At 41.8% G+C, this 22,175-nt stretch overlaps 1 protein-coding gene across 1 annotated transcript; it reads left to right on the plus strand.

The window, feature by feature from the left end:
- The first annotated feature begins 5,663 nt into the window (after positions 1-5,663).
- LOC121879026 (serine/threonine-protein phosphatase 6 regulatory ankyrin repeat subunit A-like) lies at positions 5,664-20,380 on the plus strand. The gene is made up of 8 exons (XM_042385498.1): positions 5,664-5,945; positions 13,985-14,199; positions 15,093-15,196; positions 15,899-16,037; positions 16,216-16,418; positions 16,747-16,890; positions 17,098-17,232; positions 17,478-20,380. Exons 1-8 carry the CDS (start codon positions 5,899-5,901, stop codon positions 17,679-17,681), a joined length of 1,191 nt encoding a protein of 396 aa, XP_042241432.1. The 5' UTR covers positions 5,664-5,898; the 3' UTR covers positions 17,682-20,380.
- The last annotated feature ends 1,795 nt before the right edge of the window (positions 20,381-22,175 follow it).

Genomic DNA, 22,175 nt, shown 5'->3' on the forward strand with positions numbered 1-22,175 from the left:
CAGCACCGTTTATCGTCCATCCGGGAATTGTGTGGTTGATATGGTCGAATTTGGGTGGTTACTATAATTGGCCTGGTGGTAGTGGTTAGAGGTGGTGGTGGTGGTGGTAGAGGTAGAGAAAGTGGTGGTGGTTGTGGTAGACGAGGTATACACTGTAGTTCTGGTTGAGAGAAAGTTAGTGTGGTTGTGGTAGACGTAAGTTAGTGTTTTTTGTGGTAGGAGTTATTGTGGTGGGTATGGTTAAAGGTAGTAGTGTTATTGTGGTTTATGGGTTAAGATAGTTACAGTGGTGGTGATTGTGGTAAAGGCTATTATTCTAGTGGTGGCGATGGTGGTGGTAATGGTGGTGGCAGTGGTGGTAGTGGTAATGGTGGTGGTAGTGGTGATAGTGAAGGTAGTGGTGGTGGTAATGGTGATAGTAGTGGTGATAGTGAAGGTAGTAGTGGTGGTGGTAGTGGTGGTGGTGGTAGTGGTGGTGGTGGTGGTGGTGGTGGTGGTGGTGGTGTGGTAGTGGTGGTGGTGGTGATGATGAAGGCAGGCAGTTCCTTTGGTATAAGTTACAAGTAGTTAGAGTAGTGGTGATGGACAAAAGCACGAGAGAGAGAGAGAGAGAGAGAGAGAGGACAGAGGACAGAGAGACAGAGAGAGACAGAGGAAGAGACAGAGAGAGAGCAGAGGCCTGCCAAATCACAAGGAACACCTCTGCACACACTGCCGACTATCACCCAACAAAACAAAAAAAAAAAAAAAAAAAAGAATCTACACACGTTACTAATTACATTCTTCAACACACACACACACACACACACACACACACACACACACACACACACACACACACACACAGAGTAAAAAATGAGCATCAGTTATTGTTCTCAGGGGTGACAGTGTTCTGTGAACACATTTCGCCACATTTACACAAGGGCGTCCACTTTAATCAGACGTGAGCGTTGTCTAACATCACCCACTCCCTCTACCTACATCACGCCAACAACCAACCACTCCCTCTACCCTACACTCCACCACCACTCCCTCTACCTCATCACACAGCCGACACCACCACTCCCTCTACCATACTCCCTGCACCACCCTCCCCTCTACCTACATCTCGCACCACCACCACCACTCCCTCTACACCACATCAACCTCCACCACCACCACCCTCCTACCTACATCACCTCCCACCACACTCTCTACCTACATCACACCTCCCCACCACCACTCCCCTCTCTATCCCCTCCACCACCCCCACTCCCTCTCCTACATCACCTCCTACACCACCACCACTCCCTCTACCTACATCCACACCAACCACCACCACCACCACCCTCCCTCTACCTCATCACACCCTCCACACCCACCACCCTCCCTCTACCTACATCACACACCCTCCACCACCACCCACCACCCCTCCCTCTACCTACATCACACACCTCCACCACCACCACCACTCCCCTCTACCTACATCACACACCCTCCACACACCACCCTCCCTCTACCTACATCACACACCACCACCACCACTCCCTCTACCTACATCCCCCCTCACCCACCACCACCCCTCCCCTCTACCACCCACATCACACACCCTCCCCACCACACCCTCCCTCTACCTACATCACACCCCTACACCACCACCACACACCCACCACCACCGCCACCACTCCCTCCACCACACACCCTCCACCACTCCCATTACTGTCCTCATCGCCTTATCAACTCTCAATGTTATGTGTTTATTTTCTTGTTCTCCTTCACCACAAGAAACAATCCGACATCAACAACTGCAACTAATATATTTATGCCTCTCTTTTGCTCCAATCATTATGTCATCTTCTTTCAAGTTTCATCTCGTCCTTCACTCAAGCAGCCCCTAACTCAAGCACCAGCCCTTAATCTACACTATTATCATTGAATTCTGCCTCTGCTTTGACACACACACACACACCCCCACACACACACACACACTTGATCCTCACCTTTCACATACACACGCACAGTTTTTAGCCCACAAAGTCCGTTTTCCTCAACCACCTAATTTTCTCTTCACATTTCTGAGTGTGTGTGTGTGTGTGTGTGTGTGTGTGTGTGTGTGTGTGTGTGTGTGTGTGTGTGTGTGTGTGTGTGTGTGTGTGTCATCCTCTTGGTGGTCAGCTCCTCCACTCTTGTCAAATCATGTTTATAAATTTTTTTTTGTCCTTTCCACAGTTACCTCTTCCTCCGGCTGTCATACTTTCTCTTCTTCTTCTTCCCCCTCTTCCTACTCCTCCTCCTTCTCGTTCTTCCTCTCTCTCCACTGTTATTCTCTTCTTCTCTTCCATAATATATTTTCACTACTTATACTTTCATTTGTATTCATTCCTTTGCCTTCTTCTTTTTCTCTCTTCATGTCGCTGTTTCCTCTGTGCTTCCTCCTGTTCCTCACCCTCTTCCTCCTGCTCCTCCTGCTGGTGTTGTTGCTGCTCCGAGTTCAGGTCCTCCCCCACAAGTCATTGACCTGAGCGTGACGGGCGTCGTGTTATGGTTTCCGCTACTATCTATTCGCTTATCTATCTCTTTCTCTCTCTCTCTCTCTCTCTCTCTCACGTGTTAATTACTCTTCCTCCTGGTTTATAGTCAAGGACGGTGATCACAGCCTTTAGCTAAGCCGACTCCTCCTCCTCCTCCTTCCCCTAATTACCCATCAAGGCTGAGGGCTACCATTACTATACCTATACTTGTCCCACCTCTCACACACACACACACACTAAACACGGGTCGTATTATCTACACACAAATACTTCCTCAACTACATAATAAACTTCAACATCTTCCCCATTCTACAAGATTTATCATCCTAGTTTTAATATCTTTACGTTTCCTTCATAATATGACCTTAAAGGAGTCTCGTTGCTTAATTTACGAGGTGTAAGTAAATGTCAGAGTTTGAACAAGTTTGACGTATCTTAAAATGAATTGCTGTGGTGATCCGCTGATGGCTGGCTAAGTATTTTCACCCTGGAGTTAATTTCATCCCTAAAGGTAATGGCTGGCTGGTTGGCTGGTTTCTGGAACGCTATGACTGTAAACACAACAACAACAACACTTACCACCAATACGGAAAACAGCTGAATACAAAACTACCCTCCCCCTCTCCCTCTCTCCCTCTCTCTCTCTCTCTCTCTCTACACGGGTCTTTGTCCAGCGTGTTGATGTGGTCGACGTTGATCAGTCACCTATTTCCTGCTTCTCTCACTTGGACCACCTTATCTAACCCTTCCTCACCCCCCCTCTCTCTTTCTCTTTTCCTCACCCTCCCTCCCTTCCTCACCATTTCTCCTTTCCTCTCCCTTCCTCACCACTTCTCCTTTCCTCACCCTCCCTCCCTCCACCGTCTCTTCTTGTTATGCTCAAACAAGATAAACATTAATACTTACAAAACAAATAATAATTTACAGCTTAAGAACATAACACACTACCTTGCTGTGCCTCAGGTTACCCATTACCCCCCTCCCCACATATACACTACCCATCACACTCCTCATCCTCACCATCACTCTTACCCATCATCACCACACACACACACACACATTAGCCATCACCCTGCTCTTCCTCACCCATCACCGTAGCATGGGTGGGTGGGTGGGTGTGGGTGGGGAGGAAGGCGGTCGGTGATAAGCGTGGTGTGAAGGGGAGGCTGCCCCGGTCACCAGGAGGTACGCCCCCGTTGGTGAGCACCTCGCTGTGTCCACCACCAATAAGATACTCGGTGTTGTTGGAGGTGAAGACAGAGTGCCTCCATATATCCCGTATTAGTCGAAGGTGACAGCTTACAGGTAGAATATTGACCCCGGAGCGTGAGGGTTGGAGTGTGAAACAGATAACTAACCTTCTTCCGGAGAAACTGGTCCCTGGAGCAGGGCCTTGGTCTGCCTCTCTCCACCATTCCCTACTTGTGGCGGCCACGTGGGCGGCGTGACCCCGTGCACACCAACTCCTTCCCTTCCTACCTCCCGCGCTCCTCTCTGTCCTCCACCTCAGTAAGTCACTCACGTAATCTACCACAGCTGCCGTAGCTTACAATGGTGGTAACCGAAGTGGCCACGACCCTACAACTGCTGTAACCGCAGCTGTTAAGATGCTGCTGCTGTTGTTGTTGCAGCTACGGAAGTGTTGTTGTTGTCGTTACTGCTCTTGTGTAGAGGCGTCCGTATTTGCCATCTGGTGGTCGTCACCCCCGCCACACCTTCCCTACACACTCACACACACACACACAGGCACACACACACACACACACACACACACACACACAGGCACACACACACGTACACATCCGGAGATGTACACGGGCTGGACGCTCACAATACGATGAGTGTTGACTGAGGCGCCACACCGCCTCGCTCACAAGCAATATACCAGTCAGTAGCCTTAAAATTATCATTTAATATAAATAAGTAAGAACATCAATATTTCAGATATAATTACTAAGGAATTATAAATAAATATATAACAAATGTCGGTAGTGTAAAAAAAAAGTTGAGTTGACGAGTAGAAACTGTTGCATGTGTGTTTTGGTTGGGAGGTCAGTGACCCCGGCGGCCAGACAAAGTCTACGGAGTGGCGCTGCCCTCCTTCACTAAACCAACTTTCCTTAACCTAATTTCTTTATTTGTTGATAACATGGCAGTGTGTCTGTCCTGGGTGTTGTGGTCGTCCACGGCGCCGGGGACTACTGATTTTCATAACTAGATTTGTTGAAGTTATAACGTAAACATATATTACAGCCGTTTAAGCTGCCGTCCTTGTACATAATGACGGGTTTCTAAGGCACAGAATTACTGCCATTTCTCCCTTCAAGTTCTCGACGACGCACATCCTTAACCCACTCAACACATGATACTGAATCACCACCTAGGAGACCTGCTCACTGCTCAGGCGAGTAAGCAGGCCTCACCTCTCCACAGAACTGAGAAAAAGGATTACAGAGGGTATTTCCTTTCACGCGGGAGACGTAGTGTTCAGGACAGCACCACGTGGGGCTACAGGGTTTCGGGTTGCCAACCACGAAATCCTGCCGGAAATGAAACAGCTAACAGCCATGTCAGGTTTACAGATAAGGACATGCTTCAGGAAATACCGGCGTCATCCGATGAGCTGAAATATTATATTACATCCGAGTGACATATCGATAGTGAATATATATATATATATATATATGAACGTGGTAGAGTCGTGTTTGTCAGGAAGTATTTCTCCTCTCCTGGCCGACGACACTGTGGAGCGTACACCACTAGCTTACCCCCCCCTCCCCCCCAAACCTTTACGTACCAGACGTATGATACTACTTGTACACTCTCCATGCATCTATACAACAAATATTATCCATAACTCACTTTACAGTAAACAATATTCTTAAGATCTATTAAACCTCTATCTTTTTCTAATTTGTACACTACATAATACTGATTTTAGATCGATAATTATAATGTAAATCAGTGTCTTTCCAAATAAATTCTTTCTATTAATTTAAAAATATAATTCACATCAAACACAGTACATACAAACATAAAAGTGATAATTAATATATTTAAATAATAACCGACTTACATTGTTTTGGTATACGAGATGTTGGGCTCGGTGCCGCTGTTGGGACTTGGGAGCGAGTGGGACCAGTGACTCACATGTCTGCCAGTATATTACCAGAGGCCTTGTGAAAAGCAGCGAGCGTGGAATGATCCGGTTGCTGCCTCGCTGAAACACTCTGACTGGATTGATATGGGAAGAATATTACTGGAGCCATACTTAGTGAAGCTATGATAAGTAAAGGCTGGCATTAACATGAAAGCGATTCAAGATATATGAACGTGTTCCAGTACAACATGATTTATTATACATTTTAAAATCCGAAATAGTGCCCCTATGAAAGCCTTAGTATTTGACTCCAAAAGGAACAAAAGACCTAAATTGTGAGTACGAGGTGAATTTCTTTTAAACGTATCCCAAAATTTCTTGTCTTGTAATAAAATGTCAATCAACTGACAAATTCACACGTGCCCTGTTATAATGTTCACACCCTCGAGTTAGTGAGTATTTCAGACTATCACAAACGGTACAAATCAGGTAAGTATCAGCCACAACACCTCGAGACGTCACACTAATTAACCTACGAGATTCCCCCAATAGGCTGAAACTTCCCACCCGAGTTTTAAGATGTGATCGAATCAATGGGTACTTGTCTTTAGCATTAATTTCCAATCGTTAAAATAATGAGAAAAATATTTATTTGGTACAATAGAGAGGCATACAAAACACACGTTAGTGGGTTAATTTCTGTTGTAGATCCATAAACTATTTAATGTACGAAAAAAAGTATAAAATTATATCATGTGCTGGAGAGCTTTAAATATCATGTGAACAAACCCTGGATGTCATTGTATTTTATTAATGACTTATTAGATTTTATTCATCACGTATATACAGAAGTCAGGCGTACAGAATAAGTGACCATGAATAACCACTGAGTAGGATGAGTCATTTCACTCACGAGTTTACTGACCTCTGTAACTGAACACCAGCGCTTCCTACAACAAATATATCTAATAGCAAATTGCATGGTGATTGGCTGTTTTTATCCTAACGAGTGATAATCTCTCATGACTTGAATTCCAATAGTTCAAAAAATGCAAGATGTACTGATCGGTTAAAAAAATATGTGATAGCCTGTTACAGCTCTTGAAATATTCACCTATATCACTCGTTATGTAGTTTATAATGTGTTCTGTAATAAATTGAACCACCATCACTAAAAAAAAAAATTACAGACAGCGGTACAGCCTAGTATTAATAGTTGCTCAATCCAGGCAAGTTCATTGTCCGATGCGCTTACCTGACAACACTCCAGTCAATAACTTTCTCCACTGACATTGTAGCTTCTACACGACCATGCGGCTGTTGACTCTATACCGATAGTTTATTTAGTGTGTTTTTACTCAACCTGACAATGCGATCAATAGTCCCGTCGGAGAATCGAACATCTAAACACGAGGAATTTTGTTTAAAAATCCATAACTTTTTTTTTTTTACGTGACTAGTCGTTTTTATCTATCTGGGTTTGTTTTTCCAAGGATTTAGAATTCAAATTTAAACAGAATCTTAACGAGTCTATATCACAAAATTTAATTCTACACTCAGGTGCCTAACACTTGGCCATCGACAAGCGAAGACGAGTCGTGTTACATCAGTTGGAAGTGACCGGTTTTCCACTATTTTTTGCTCGTTTTAGGTTTGATACTTAAAAGTGAGTTCGTCTGCCTTTTGCACCACTCACTACTGAACTGTACTGTGAAATTTTACGGTGTCCACTCTTGTCTTGAGCGTCTGCCTGTCGATGAGGTGAGCGTCATTATCTTGCGAGATTTGGAGACGATTTAGACACGGTTCACTGCCCTTACGGAAACGAGAGAACAAGAATTCGCTGGCTATAAGAATATCCACTACACTGCTTAATTAAAATGACATTATAATACTCACGTAAAATACCTTTGAAATAGTGGCGAGATACACTGTTGCATTTTAGGTTCCCGTGCAATTTATATTCGTGAACTACAGAGACGCCCGGTTTTAGCAGACTACTAATTTGGCCGACCATATAATAGTATTAGGAGCGGAGTTGTTCTTTAAAAAGCAATTGACATAAGTACCGGTGATATTTTAAGTGACCGGTAGGCTACCATCTTCATCAGTTTCAATATTTTAGCCAAGACACCAATTTTTATCCATTGAATTAAATTGGTGCACAAATGACTTAAAGATGTATGATATTTTTCACGCTGGTTTAAAAATGATTACCATAGACTATTTCATTCGTCATAATATCCTGTGCTATGACTGAAAGCTTAGAGAAGTGGATGCATATGTCTTGTCGGCGAGTCGCAGCAGCCGGCCACGTGCTGACCCACCGTGTTGTCCTGCACCACGTCACACTCACTGTAGCTCGCCAACTAGATGCTGAATTCTTCTGATTGCGTTGTGCTTTCATTATCCCATAGTTACATAGTATCAAATCGCTATTATTGCACGCGTCTTTCCCTAATGGCTCTGTGTTTGCGCCTGTTTGTGTAAATTTCAGTTATCAGTTGAATATGAATGGAGAATATACTGTTACGCCAATTACATAATTAAAACAAAAACCCACGAGAAATTTAATCTCGGGCCTACGGCAGAGGAGTGGCCGCCGCCTTCCATTTGTGTTTATTGGTCACCCCTTCACCACACACCTCAAAACCCTTCACATTCCCCATTTTTTCTGGCAGTATTCCGCACTTTCCTACAAATTTCCTCAGCTGTCACCCGTAGAAGCAAATAATTATTTCTATCAAGTGTTGAAAAGTAATTGCTTCGCGTTTGATAAGTAAATTACACAAGAAATTGAGGTAAATACACCTGTTATGTATTAATACGTAATTTTTACCAGTTTAATTATGTGTAATGATATTGAAGGAACGTAAATATTTCCATGTAATTCTTAAAGCATGCAGCGTGCAGTAATTTTATCAAATACCTATACCATATTATGATAATTAATGCGAGACGGTATACAGGTATATATCCTAACATTCTTCTCTGCTACCCCCTCCTTCACTCCTACCTTGTTCTTGGTCTACCATTCCTCTGGCTACCCACCTCCTCGTTCTTGCCCCCTAACAACCTTGCTGATAGTACAATGTACATACACTCACTCACTCAACCCCATTTATAACTTCTCCAGGACTCCAGACACACGTGGCATTAAACAACTGCAATAATTGATGTTATCATAAGATCACGTGGATAATAATATTGTTCTTCATTTTGTTTTAAAGCTGTCGATTGTTTTATGTATAAACTAAGAATTGACAAACAGCGCTTGTAGTTAACTCGGGCCGCTAAAGCACCGACATAAATAAAATAAAGATCTTTGTAACCTTTCCGGGAAAATGTAGGAAATTTAGCGCCCGGGATTTTTTTAAAGTCTATAATTATGTAAGAGATATAATGCAGTATGGTCGGTAACGTTCCCTAGTCCCACGCAGTAGGTCGAGGGTTCGAGTCCTGGCTGGTGAGGTCGTTGATTATATGTTCAAAGTCCGCGTGTTATATATATATATATATATATATATATATATATATATATATATATATATATATATATATATACCAGGAAGGCGCCGCCACTGAGAACCGTTTACTTACTTTCGCACATGTTCAACTGTCTCATTTAGTTTGTCTACGAGTATTTATTTGCACATTTAATTTTTATAACTCGGATTAGTTTAAAACTTTCGGCATCCTCTTGTTTTATTGTCAGCATTACAGTATATGTTACTGGGGATGTCGTTTCAGTTTATGAATTGTTCTCTCCTCTTCTCCTCCATTTCATTCTTTAGTGACATCACCCACATGAATCTGACCTATATATACTGTTATTGAATATGATGTATTTTTTTGTGTATGAACCTCTGTCCTGCGTGGCAGTGAGAAGTGATACCACCCTCAGTGTCAAGACCTGACTGAATTACTCAGAATAGGCAAACTGTACTCCAAGCTTTGTCAATAAATTTTTTAAACTAAAACAAAATCCTTTAAAAAATTTTATAAACACGTTATTAACATTTTAGTAGACTTGATTTGTTGTGTTTAACCTGCAACGGATTCCTTGGTCATTTTCGTTTCAACTTTTTCACCTCGAGGTCTCTAACAACTCTCTAAAGCTTCCACCCAAATCCCATCTTCCCGCCTTCCGCAGCGCTGACGTACAGATAGACATTATACGAGTGTTGTGTTGTGTTGGTCAGTCAGCCGCACATCGGCTGGCTCCTTCAAAGATTCCCACGTTAATTTCTGCGTTTTCGAAGATTTTGGGAATTCTTGCGGTTGAGTTAGATTGTGTACGGAATTTACGACATTGTTTTGGTAGTTGTGTGCCCCTGCTTATGTGGGCCAGTTACGTGCATTCTGAGTTTCTGACCCGGGTGACATTATACACACAGGGTACCACATTGCTTTACTGAGAATTATTATTTTTTTATCGGGCTGCCCTACTTTGATAACACTGATTTAATTCGCCGAGTGCAGTAGTGAATGTATCAACTTCCGGTTAACAATTATAGAAAATCTTGTCTTTTTGTTTTTTTTTTGCACCGAGCGCATTAAAATCGGTTATCAAATTAGTGCAGCCAAAAAAAAATGGTAAAGCGCCTTTATATATACTGTAGCCAGATAAAATTATTTTGACAACCTTTCCATTATAATTACTAAGCGCTAGCAGGACTTGTTGGCAACAGTGACCTAATTTGCAGTAATGGCCGGGTACTGTACGTCCTTCCCATTAACCGGGTCCGGTACGTCCTTCTCATTAACCGGGTCCGGTACGTCCTTCTCATTAACCGGGTCCGGTACGTCCTTCCCATTAACCGGGTCGCGAACCTTGCCAGAGTAATGAAGCTCATCTATTGCGAGGCAGAGCAAGCGCTGGTTGCCTAGTAACTCGCCACCAGCGATCTGTCCGCCCGGAGACTGGCTCACGCACACCGCTGCTTGTGTAATTACAAGGCTTTACCCCAAGAAAGGATATGAGTAACATTCTACGTGTAAACTGAAAAATAAGCGACTTTCTCAAACAGTGGGGACAATGTTACTTTCCCTCGCTTTCTCGTGTACGCGTCGAGAGGAACACAGTGCACTCCTCCATACTCCACACCCAAACACAGAGACAGACACCCCTCCCCCACCCTAGTACCTCACAAGACGACACAGACAAGTAAGAATAAGGCAACGGTACACTGGCAGCTAACGGACGATAGTATTGTTAAGTCGCCGAGAATAGTCAAGCAGAGGTGTCCCTAAACTGATAGTCCATTGTTCTCTGGAAGTTTAGGTGTATCGTATGTGTTAACTTGACATTATTACTGTAATACCTGTGTTGGTTATGTTCAACGATATGTAATGTAAACTGTATCATCGCTGTTGTTCATAACGGCTGCTGAACAAAATAAAAAGTTATTATTTTTCTCGCATTATTCTCGCTCCGAAATATCGTGAGTCTGACCAACCTGAACTAGTGTTAACGATTACTTTGTCGTGAAATATTGATAAATTTGGACATGATTTGGGCAGTAGGCGACGTGCCCTCCATGTTAAACAGGGGTTTATCGCCCGACTCCAACACGCGCGCGCACACACACACACACACACACACACACACACACACACACACACACACACACACACTTATAATGTTTTACGGAGACAGTAAATAAATATCATATATTTCTCCATTTCACTACCAATGGAATATTATCGGCAAGACAATTATTAAATAGCTACGTTACCTATGACAGACGCCCTCATCCCCCGTTGCCTGTTAGATGTGGCAAAAATATTTGTTTATAAATTTAAAGAAGTTACATAACAGGCTGAAGGCACGAACACAGGTGATGACGTCACCCAGTGTCACGACGCACCAACTCTCATTTCATTATTGTGCTGCAGTGAAGCACCGCTGCCCGCACCCCACAACACCAATGCTAGTCCGCAATAAGTAGACTGGTAAGATCTCACGACTTGGTGTAACGTGTTTGATTATTATTTTTGTTTTTATACAGTATACGGAGTACGTACCATACACTAATTGTCTTGGTTGGTTGAACGTGAATGTAATCAGTGAGTAAGGCAGTGGTTAGGAAGTCGGTAGTACTATGAGTGGAGAGCTGCCTGCACCATGGGGGAGGGGTAACCTCGCTCCCTGTAAGGCAGAAGAGCCCGCCAACCCCGACAATTACGTAATAGCCATCCTCACCCACCTAACCCCCCCCTCTCCCCCTCTTCACCACCACCTCCTCTTCCTCCTCGCACATGTGTTAGTACCACCTCGGGTCGTCAGGGTAATGAGCGACACCGAGACAAGAGAATAACAACGGGAGGGAGGGAGGGAGAGGAGGGGGGGGGGAGCTACAGCAGGCAGCAACTCCAAGGATAAAAGAGGTAACCATAACAACGGCATCCAGGCAGGGGTCTTTCTAACACTCTTCCTTGACGTACACAAGGCGAGTGTGTGTGTGAGACCCTCAAGGACGATCTTAACCCTCGTTAATAATGGTAATAGGACGAGTAGTAAGAAGGGTTGCATGTGTAAGCGAGGTGCCCCAGTGTTGCAAGTCTCTCTATCTGTGTACGCTGTGGCTACTTAACTGTATGATAGTTTCCGTCACGAGCGCTGTCATACGGTATTTAGAATGTAATGTTTATTTCTCCATGAATCGTATCTCATTAATAAATACTTGTGTAAAATGAATAATGCAGAATCAGTTGTTTTTAGTACTGTTGTCATTTACTTCTATACCATAAGTCTTCAGTATTCAAATTTATAACACATCATTGTTCTCGAACTTTTATCTGCCAGAACTTTACAGACATACACTCAGCAGCCAAATGTAAAGCTGGAATTGTTAAGAGGTTATATTTCAAGAGGTCAAACGTGTGTGTGTGTGTCTGAAGGACGGCATGGTGAGGGTCACTATACTGTATGGACGCGCTCTTAGCAACACTCCCACAAGGAACTGGGAAACAAGAACACATAATACTTATTTCAATTAAATTCAATTCTTGCAGTGTGGGCAGCGTCATCTGGCCATCTTCAAATCACAAATATTTTCCTTCTGGTTGTAAACAGTAGGAGTATAATATAAGTGGTGGTGGGCGTCGGATGGGGGGTGCCAGCCGCCAGTACACCGCACTGTCTGCACATCACGCACCACCACGCACCACCCTCTGCCTCCCCTTACCACCATCATTCACAGCTCAATCACCACCACTCCTCCCTCTCTCTGTTAATACTTGTCCTCCACCAAAGAACCTCTACGAAGTTTTAAAAGTAAACAAATGAAGGTAAGCAGCACGTGTAAAAGGCGACAGATAGCAGAGAATAACAATGAGTCACCGGGCAAGAGGAACACCTCCCCCCCCTCTAGTTGAAAGGAGGAGGCTATTCTGAAATGTTTATAGGCAAAGTTTGACAATAAGAGTCCTGATAAACCGACGACTTTATCAAAATATCCGAGACAGTTTTCACCATTTATAAACTTGAACGCAGGAAAACTTTGCGTAAACTAAAAAAAAAAATCTAAAAAAAAGTGACAAGAAATTGTTAATAATCAAGGCAGTGTTGGGTGGCTGATTACTGTAGCATACTAGGGGTAAAGTTCTCACCGAGCGCTAGTTTGTTAGATTTGGTATTCAGTAAGCTGGCTGATGTAACTAACTAGAGGTGTTATTAAGACCTCACATAACAGTCTGTCCTGCTACCCACACTGTGTAAAACTTCTTTGAATGTCTTATTATTGTGATATACAAAAAACTCTTCATCTAAATGTGTAAAACACACACACTTAACTAATCAGTGGCCGTAGTTATCGTCCATTTACGTTCTGACATTTCAAAATAGCAGTAATAGATATAGTATATAGTGGGGAAAAAACTGAGTAAATAAACATTCTTTACTGATTAACTTTAAACATTTTCATCTAATAAAGCCTGGGTAAAACGGAAACACGGGATGACTATATTACACACACACACACACACATACACATACACACATATATATATATATATATATATATATATATATATATATATATATATATATATATATATATATATATCCAGAATGGAAACGTGGACAAGATAAATCTTGATAAAACCATAAAACCACACAGGAAAAGAGAAACACTGGCGCTCACTGTTTCCCCTTTCCTGTGTGGTTTTACCAATATATATTTCACACATATTTATTAAATCACACAGGAGAGGGGAAACAGTAGAGCGCACTACGGTACAATTAAGATATTTTAATTGATGAAAGTAAAGGTGAAGTTGTCGGTTGAGTAAAAAATCTAAATTTAATTAATCTTTATCTTTCCTCCCCTGATACATGACGTTTATGTGGTATCATTTCCCTGCCCTACAGAGATGGGTCAGCGTGCCGCGCCCTCCAGCAGCTGAGAGGGGCTGTCGAGAAGGAGTCGATGGCGCCCTCGTTAGGATGTGGGCGTGAAGGGGGTGGAGTTGGGCGGGGCGGGCGGCCGCTGGTGGCACGCCTCCCCTACACCCACCACACACAACTCCTGACCCTCGCCGATCTCCTCGACGGCTGCCCCAAGCCTGACCCATTCGCTTACCAAGGTATGTCAAAAAAACACACACACACACACACTCAAAACACAAACACATCAGTGCTCGGAAAAAAACAAAAACACAAACACAAACGACAAGACTGCCCGTGACCTTCTTGTTATCAGATTTAAACGAACACCAATTACAGTAATGCAGTGTCACAAAAATATTGTAGGTTTGGTATATAACTAATTATAAGTACAGTATACTGAAATGCCACCTATAATAAAGTCGCAGTATGAGTTTTATAAGCACATAGTTGTTAATTTTGTAAACTATAAAACATAAAGTTTACTACCATTCTAAACATGAAGTGTGTCCGGACAGTCTCCGGTTTCGCAGTTTAGTTTGTGTAAAACGATATCTTTCATTCCCGTTACAATATCAGGGTACGTAAGAAGCTAATCAGTGGTGTAGTTGATCAGAGAGGAATTAATAATGTAGTGTGTCGAGAAATAACAGATATCTATTATCGTAGTGTAAACACTGAAGCTTAATAGAGGGAGTGTAGGATAGGCGAGCCCCACCACTGCCCTCCGCGTAAGCACCTCTTAGTGTCAAGTCGGAATTAAGGTTCCTCACTGTCACGGCTAAATTTAAACTGTGTTAGGTTTGTGTTTATACAGTAGTTTGAGACCTTCACCCTTCCACTATGAGGTCCAGAGATGCCAAAAAAGGAACGTTTCATGTCTTTACATTGGTTATTAGTTTATAGTGATTTAAATAAACAAAAATTCCGAGGTTCTGTGTGCGGGTGGCCCGGGCCCCACCTTTGTGTGTGTTACCCAGATATTAAATATAAGTTATATTTGAAGAACTATCACTATCTTTTCTATGCACCTTTGAAGTACCTAGATAAGTCATACATATAGATACTGACTAAAATATTTCGCTCTTTTCAGATGCCAAAGTAAAAAGTTTATCCAAGTGTCGCGGGTGTGACAGCTTCACCATCTGCAGTCTGCTCTTCGGTTATGAGGAGCAGGAGAACTCCATAGACATAGAGGTGAGTGGCCTATCTCTCCCCCAGCCTCATTGTTATCTACATTGAACTATGAGTTATAGAACTATATATGGTGTTATAAGTATTTCCTAACGCACACATACCGGTGTATATATATATATATATATATATATATATATATATATATATATATATATATATATATATATATATATATATATAGAGAGAGAGAGAGAGAGAGAGAGAGAGAGAGAGAGAGAGAGAGAGAGAGCTTAAGTCAAGATAAAAACAGCGTTAAGTGAACAAAACACAGCCAGTAGCAGATTACCATGGAAACACATTCTTATAGGCAGTGGCGATGCTAAGAGAACAGGTCACCCTAACACTCGCTCACCAGACTGTACTGTACTGTACTGTACTTACTGTACTGGGCTAAAATATACCTCTGGCTGTGTCCCCCGAATATCACAGATAAGGACAAGCTGTAATAGCAGTGCTGATATTTTGTATTAATCACGGGTAATGAGTCAAAATATGATCTACAATGACAAATTTTCCATACAATATATTTTTGGCGACACATAAGTGTTTCATGAATGTATAACACTGGAATTCAACATAGGCGTTCACTCGGCTCACACCAGCCATTACAGTCCAGTACAGCAGGACTAACACTGGACATACTTCACCATTATATGGACCTAGGTCGTTAAAAAGTGACTATGACACTTGTGTTGTTTACAGAAGTTGACGCCCACGGCGCTGCACGTCGCCTGTCTTTTACCGCAGCCCGGGCCTCTGGTGGGCAAGCTACTTGTGTCAGGTGCTTCCGTCAACGAGCCTAACCTGCTGGGTCAGACGCCCCTCCACGCCCTTCTGCTGGGTAAGTCACCCTCCTCTCCTTGAGCCAACACCCACCTTCATTATATTGTAAAAATCTTCACTGCACTGCGTCACCTTTGGTATATTACTCTCTGCAGTACTACGTTTATTAAGACAATTTTTTTACTAGAGATTAGTTAGGTTTTTTGTGTATTGATGATATTAACTTGTGGTAACAGGGGACGTGCGAAGCAGCAGTGTGGTGGACGCACTAAGAACCTTGGTGGCACATGGTGCTGACTTGAGTTGCAGGGACAACTCCGGAGAGACGCCGCTACACTCAGTGAGGAACCTCCTGCGGCAGGGGCTCTATGAACGTGCCGCAGACATCGCACACATTCTCCTGCAGGCGGGGGCAAACGTGGACACCGCCAACAATGAGGTAAAGTGATCAATGCTGGACCAACTGTCAATCCTTCAGTAACTTCTATTTATGTGAGAAACTGTAGCTACTGCTCATCATACCCCATCAAGTAAAGCTATCAAGTCAGCCGCTTGCAACCTTACAATCTTCCTTCCCATGCGGACCATAGAATAAAGTAAGTTAATTTATTATAGAATTAAAAAAAGAATCCTTTCTACACTGAACATATAGTCATTAATTATTACTGCCACCACAAAATCTTATACTCGCATCCAAGAAATTCATTGACAAAATATGCGAAGTTGTTTAGGACGTGTCTAACGTAACATTTCTCTTAATTCGTCAGGGTCGAACACTGTTGACGTACAGCGTGGAGCACCTCGACGACTCCCTCCCCCTCACTCGGACCTTGTTAAACCACGGAGCGTCTGCGTGGGGCGCTGCAGATGGTAGCGACAAAGACCAAAGTGTATTTACCTGGTTCCTTAAGGTTAGTTTAGTATATCCAGTGATCATTCTTTTTGTTTAAGTTAATCTTTTAAGGGGAAACTGCAGTAACCTTATCATTATGTAAAAATGCCTTCTTGTATGTTTCATGTACTCTACTTCTTGACACTTAATATGTTTATAGTGAATAAATATCATATAACCCCTGACGTGATATCATTGGTACTTAACCCACACGTTTTTCCTGCAGGCGGTTATTACTCACCGCAGACTAGAGAACTGTTCCTACACTGTCTCTATCCTCTCCCACATGATGGCTGATAACCCCAGAAGAATGCATCAGCATGTGCTAAGAACGATGTTCAGACAGTCTAGGTGTTATAAAGTAAGTGTAGAAATAATAATACGATTGTTGTGTGAAGTGAATTTGTCTTCCCTTGATTTCTATTACAGTAATATGCAGCCAAAACGTAAATCAGTGATGTGAGTAACAGATTAAGCGAACAACTGCTTCCAAATATTAATACTTACAAGCGTTTAATTAAAATAGGTTAGAGCCAAGTATACTGTAACTTTCCTTTATGAAGTGTGAGATCAATATGCCCACGATTAAACTATTTCCTCCCACAGGTTCTGGGTCCTGTATTCCTGGAACTGAAAACGCTCATGATGCCCCACTGGACGCAACCCGCCACCCTGTCCTCACTGTGCTGGCGCTCTGTCCGTAACTCACTCACACCAAAGAGAATACACACGGGAACTCCTCAATTGGGTCTTCCTCCACCGCTCGAGTCCTACATCCTCTTGGGACAACCCACCAGTAGTCATTCCTAGCCCAAGAGTATGTTACTTGTAGAGGAAGAAAACTTGTAAAGATTTCATGTGGATAAACATTGCTGTGGGCAAATCCTGAAATGGAGAGTGAATATGTGATATCCTCCGAGTATGTGAAGAAACACTTATAGTGATCTTGTCAACAGTCTCAGCGTAAAGGTCTCACAGAACAGAGAAGGAACTGAAAGGTTTCTTGGCTGTGTTAACTCAAAGGAGAGTCATACGTGTAAAATCCCTAAATTGCGTTTATTTTTTCTATACGGTATTTTAAATGTTCTCATTTTTTCCCAAGTACCCTGTATATACAGTATTGTACTTCTTATACAAAATTTGTGTTAAGAAATGCTTTTATCATTCTAAACTATCAATTTCACTCTTTAAGAATGTCTACCGTGTAGGTCTTTCATATGCTACATCCATCAGCTATACTTCTCACCTTTCATGAAAAAGTATTCACTTTTTTATGTCAATGTGCATCATCCATTTTTACCACCTAGCTAGAAAACTACTGATTGCAGGGGTCAAACTTGCCAGCACGACTTGTGCCTTACTCAACAAAGTTAACAATACAGCAGAAGAAAAAAATAAAATTAACTAAGGCAAGTACATGTCTTTATACATTAAAGTCATATATTCCGAGTTCGTGGAAGGGCCAAGACATTAAGAGTGGTTTACCTGACAAGTCTTCCGCTACTGTAAGGGGTGATCTGTACAACACAATAATGATTCATATCCTTGAGCTTCTCGAGGGAAATCTTCCTTACATTTAAACAGGTGCTAAAGCTTACCATTTTGTAACATTTATTCAGAAATTAATAGAGGAGTGCCAAATAGCAAGTGATATTTGTGGATACTTCACTATGGTGGTTTGTGAAAATTTTAGTGAGGGGCCACTCGCTGGCAGTCCACCGTGTAAACATTGCCACGTCACACCCCAGAGGAACATCTTTATCCCTCTATGGGTCTTGAGTCAAACTTAATTAAAACATTAGATAACGAAAACCATAGTGACCTGTACTGCCAAGTTTATTCCTATATTTAGGTATTTTTACATGTATAAAAGACAAGCCAATATAGTACTGTACTGTAGTCAATTTTATACTTTTTTCCTAATAGGTAGGAGAGGTGCTTCTGATTATTCAACAGCTGAGACGCTAGTTGTAACTGTATGATCAATATTGTAGAAACAAATATGTGAGAATTTGTGATTGGGTACCTAAGGTCACGTAAATGGTAACAATTGCATCTCCAGACATATTTTGGATATAAGCTTCATAAGGCATTTAATGTCAACATGAAGGGCAAGGGTAGTTATTACTCAGTGTACTTCAAACCAGACTGGTCAAAATACTCCCCATTAAAACTTTAATTAGATATAATATGTCTTCTTAAAATATGTTTTAAGCAAGATATTTGATGCTTATATTCCTGCAGCACAATAATGGTACTTTAACGTTTTATATATAGCTACTGTATATAATTTGAGGTTCATAATCATACACTATTCCTATATGGTGATGATTTTGTTGAGAATTTCTTATCAAAATCGAATTTGGCTACTCTCATATATTAAGGTGTTCAAACACTTGCATATAATACTTTGTTCAGATCAAAGTTGCCCTGCCAAGCCTTTCGTGTAAAACAGCTTATTTAAGCTTTACTCAGGATTTCTTGTAGGCCTACTGTCATTGCTTATTATGGTATGATAAACACTTGGTGAATGTTATCTCAAGCCCCCACGCCGGTGATGGCTTCATAATGGTGTATGTTTACACTGATTCCTCAACAATACTCAGGTGTCACGACTCACTGTGAATCACAATTCATTCATTCTTGCCCAAACAAGTCCGCCTTCTTCTCATGTACTCAGTGGATCGTAGAGTCTTGTGTTTAGGTAGCCTGTGAGTAGATGAATACCTGTCGTGGTGCCTCAACTTTGTGCTCGTCATTTATGTAACACATGTGTAAATGGATGACAAATGCGTTGTTTTATATATGACCAGGACAGTTTTGTACCGTAGTGTGACTCTTGTGCGACAGTATGTGGTCATTAGTAGCTACCACTGAAAACACAAGTATTGACAAGTGCCTCAAATTCAGTGACTTAAGAGCAGAAACAATAAGAAACTTTGCTAAAAACATGTGTAGAGTGACATGTGGTAATTGTGACACTGACACAGGACCTGACGACGAGTAAACTGACTCCTTGACGAGGTAATAGGACACCCAGGGGTCCAGCTACTTTAGGTTAGTCTTCAGTACCAAGGTAACATCCGTAACTGCTGACCGGCCAGACAAGCGATCAGTACCAGTATGAAGGAAGGTCTAGTGCACCAGACAAGAGCTCCCCTGATTCTCCATCATATACTGTACTGATTGGCATCATCGGAACTGCTACTGGTCGCTAACGAGAGAGACTGAGAGGCCAGTGATCGAATGGCCAGTACTTAAGATTTCATAGATAAGTGATTAATGAGGAAATGGCACTCAATAGAAAACTTTAAGAGTGAGGTGTAAGAATATGGGTGTTAGTGAATCCGCCCCTTCCGGGAAGGTGGTATGGTCATGCTCACACAACAATTGCGAAACGTCCAAGACATATTGTGAATATTTTATATATGTGCGCAACTTTGGCTGTTTTCTCACCAGTCAGAGTAAAGATATGTATATTTACTTATAAAATAAAGAGCCCAAAGTGCCAAAAATATATGGTTTATATATCCTAATTCGTCTATCATAACAATGGTGGCATTGTTGGGAGTATATACTGATGGAGCTGTAAATCTGCCACTTCCAACATCAAGTATCACATGACAACAAACATCATAAAATACAAAAGCACAAGTAGAACACAATACAAGACCATAAACACCAAAAAAATTAAAAACAATATCCACACAAGAACACAATCAACATCACACAACACAGCATTTACAAAATCAAGAGATAAAAAAACAGAAACATCACATAATACGACAAACAACATCACGTGATACAAGGTACATCACGTGAGCACCACAAACACCATGGGGGCCCATAGAATATTGGTTTTATAAATTAAATATTTCAACAACTTGCGTTATCTGCAATGGGATTTGGTATTAAAAGGTATTGAGGTGCATAATAATTTAATCGTGTTTGGCCAAAGAAAAGCATCACTGAAGTCTAATTCCAGTAGAAATGAATCACTGAACGATCTCCATTCAAGTTTGGTAATACTTAGTGTTTGCTTCTGTTAAAATCAGACATTTTGTAATGCAATTATATATTTTTTTAATTCCCAATGGAGTTGAGGCAACAGAAGAGAGATGCCGCCATAGTGAGTAAAGATTTGGAAAAGGGTTTTCCTGGTGTAGTTTGTGGTTGTTTCAAGCGAATTTGACCTACATTTCCGTTGCAAATGAGCCGTTATGGAGATTATGACCCCCCAAACAAACAATATTGCTTGCGCAAAGTGGACAGGACCTTGAAGTGGAGGGAAAATGTTGAGTAAAAACAGGCAATAAAAAGTGACGAAACGAATCCTCCTAATCAGAGAAACAAGGACCATTGACCACCTAGCCCTCGTTGTGTAAAAAAAAAATGCCTTAATTAACAGATGCTAGAGGATAAAGCGATGCTAGTTGTAAAATATAGTCTTGTGATCGTTGTATTAGGCTTGGTACTTGTACACTCTCTAAAAAATTATTCGGCACCCGTGTCATATTGTATCACGCCGTAAGGGTGCCGAATAATTTCTTATTGGTGTACATTAATGTTGACGTATTATGTACAGTAATGTTGTCACCAAACATTACTGTACACTCAATAAAAAATTATTCGGAACCCTTACGGCGTGATACAATATGACACGGGTGCCGAATAATTTTTTAGTGAATATACAAGTACCAAGCGAAATGTTGTCGGTAATATTCCTTCTTATTGCCGACATAAGGCATCCGACTCTTGATATTCTTCCATAATCGTTTGATATTTTATGTATGAACGCCTGTAGCACTTGACAAAAGTTGACAGAATACCATGAGCTTTAAAAATGTCAATGGCAGCGGCTTCGTTTTCAAATACACGATGAATGGTTACCAAACCTGAGAAAAAACACCCATACAGAGAAAAGCCATCATGTGAACTTGTGACACCGAGAGCAACGCTGATTTACTACACATGACATTGTGGAAGTGTGGTAGTCAAGGATTAATAAACGATTAATAGTCTTTGGTGGTAGTGAAGGAAACACGACCAAGAGATGGAACTTTATTCTTTACGTTTCATCACAAGACTTTTTCAAGTATATATTGTGACGAAACGTCACACTACCATCTGTCCATTATGAACAACGTTTATAAAACATTGTCTCGTGATTACAGAGACTTGGGCTAATTGGCGTATAATTTAAGGGCCAATTGCAAGAACAGTCGTTGGGTGTACGACGCCGTTTACGATGACCTTCTTGCCCTGATCTTGTTTCAGGAATACCACCCTTTTGAAGCTCTGGAG

Source organism: Homarus americanus, unplaced genomic scaffold, assembly GCF_018991925.1.
Source record: "Homarus americanus isolate GMGI-L3 unplaced genomic scaffold, GMGI_Hamer_2.0 scaffold4060, whole genome shotgun sequence".
Classification (NCBI taxonomy): Eukaryota; Metazoa; Arthropoda; class Malacostraca; order Decapoda; family Nephropidae; genus Homarus; species Homarus americanus.

Coding starts and splice junctions, on each gene's coding strand:
- LOC121879026 (XM_042385498.1), top strand. CDS start 5,899: ATGAAAGCCTTAGTATTTGACTCCAAAAGGAACAAAAGACCTAAATT. Junction 5,946..13,984: donor AGGAACAAAAGACCTAAATT/GTGAGTACGAGG, acceptor CCTGCCCTACAG/AGATGGGTCAGCGTGCCGCG. Junction 14,200..15,092: donor TGACCCATTCGCTTACCAAG/GTATGTCAAAAA, acceptor CGCTCTTTTCAG/ATGCCAAAGTAAAAAGTTTA.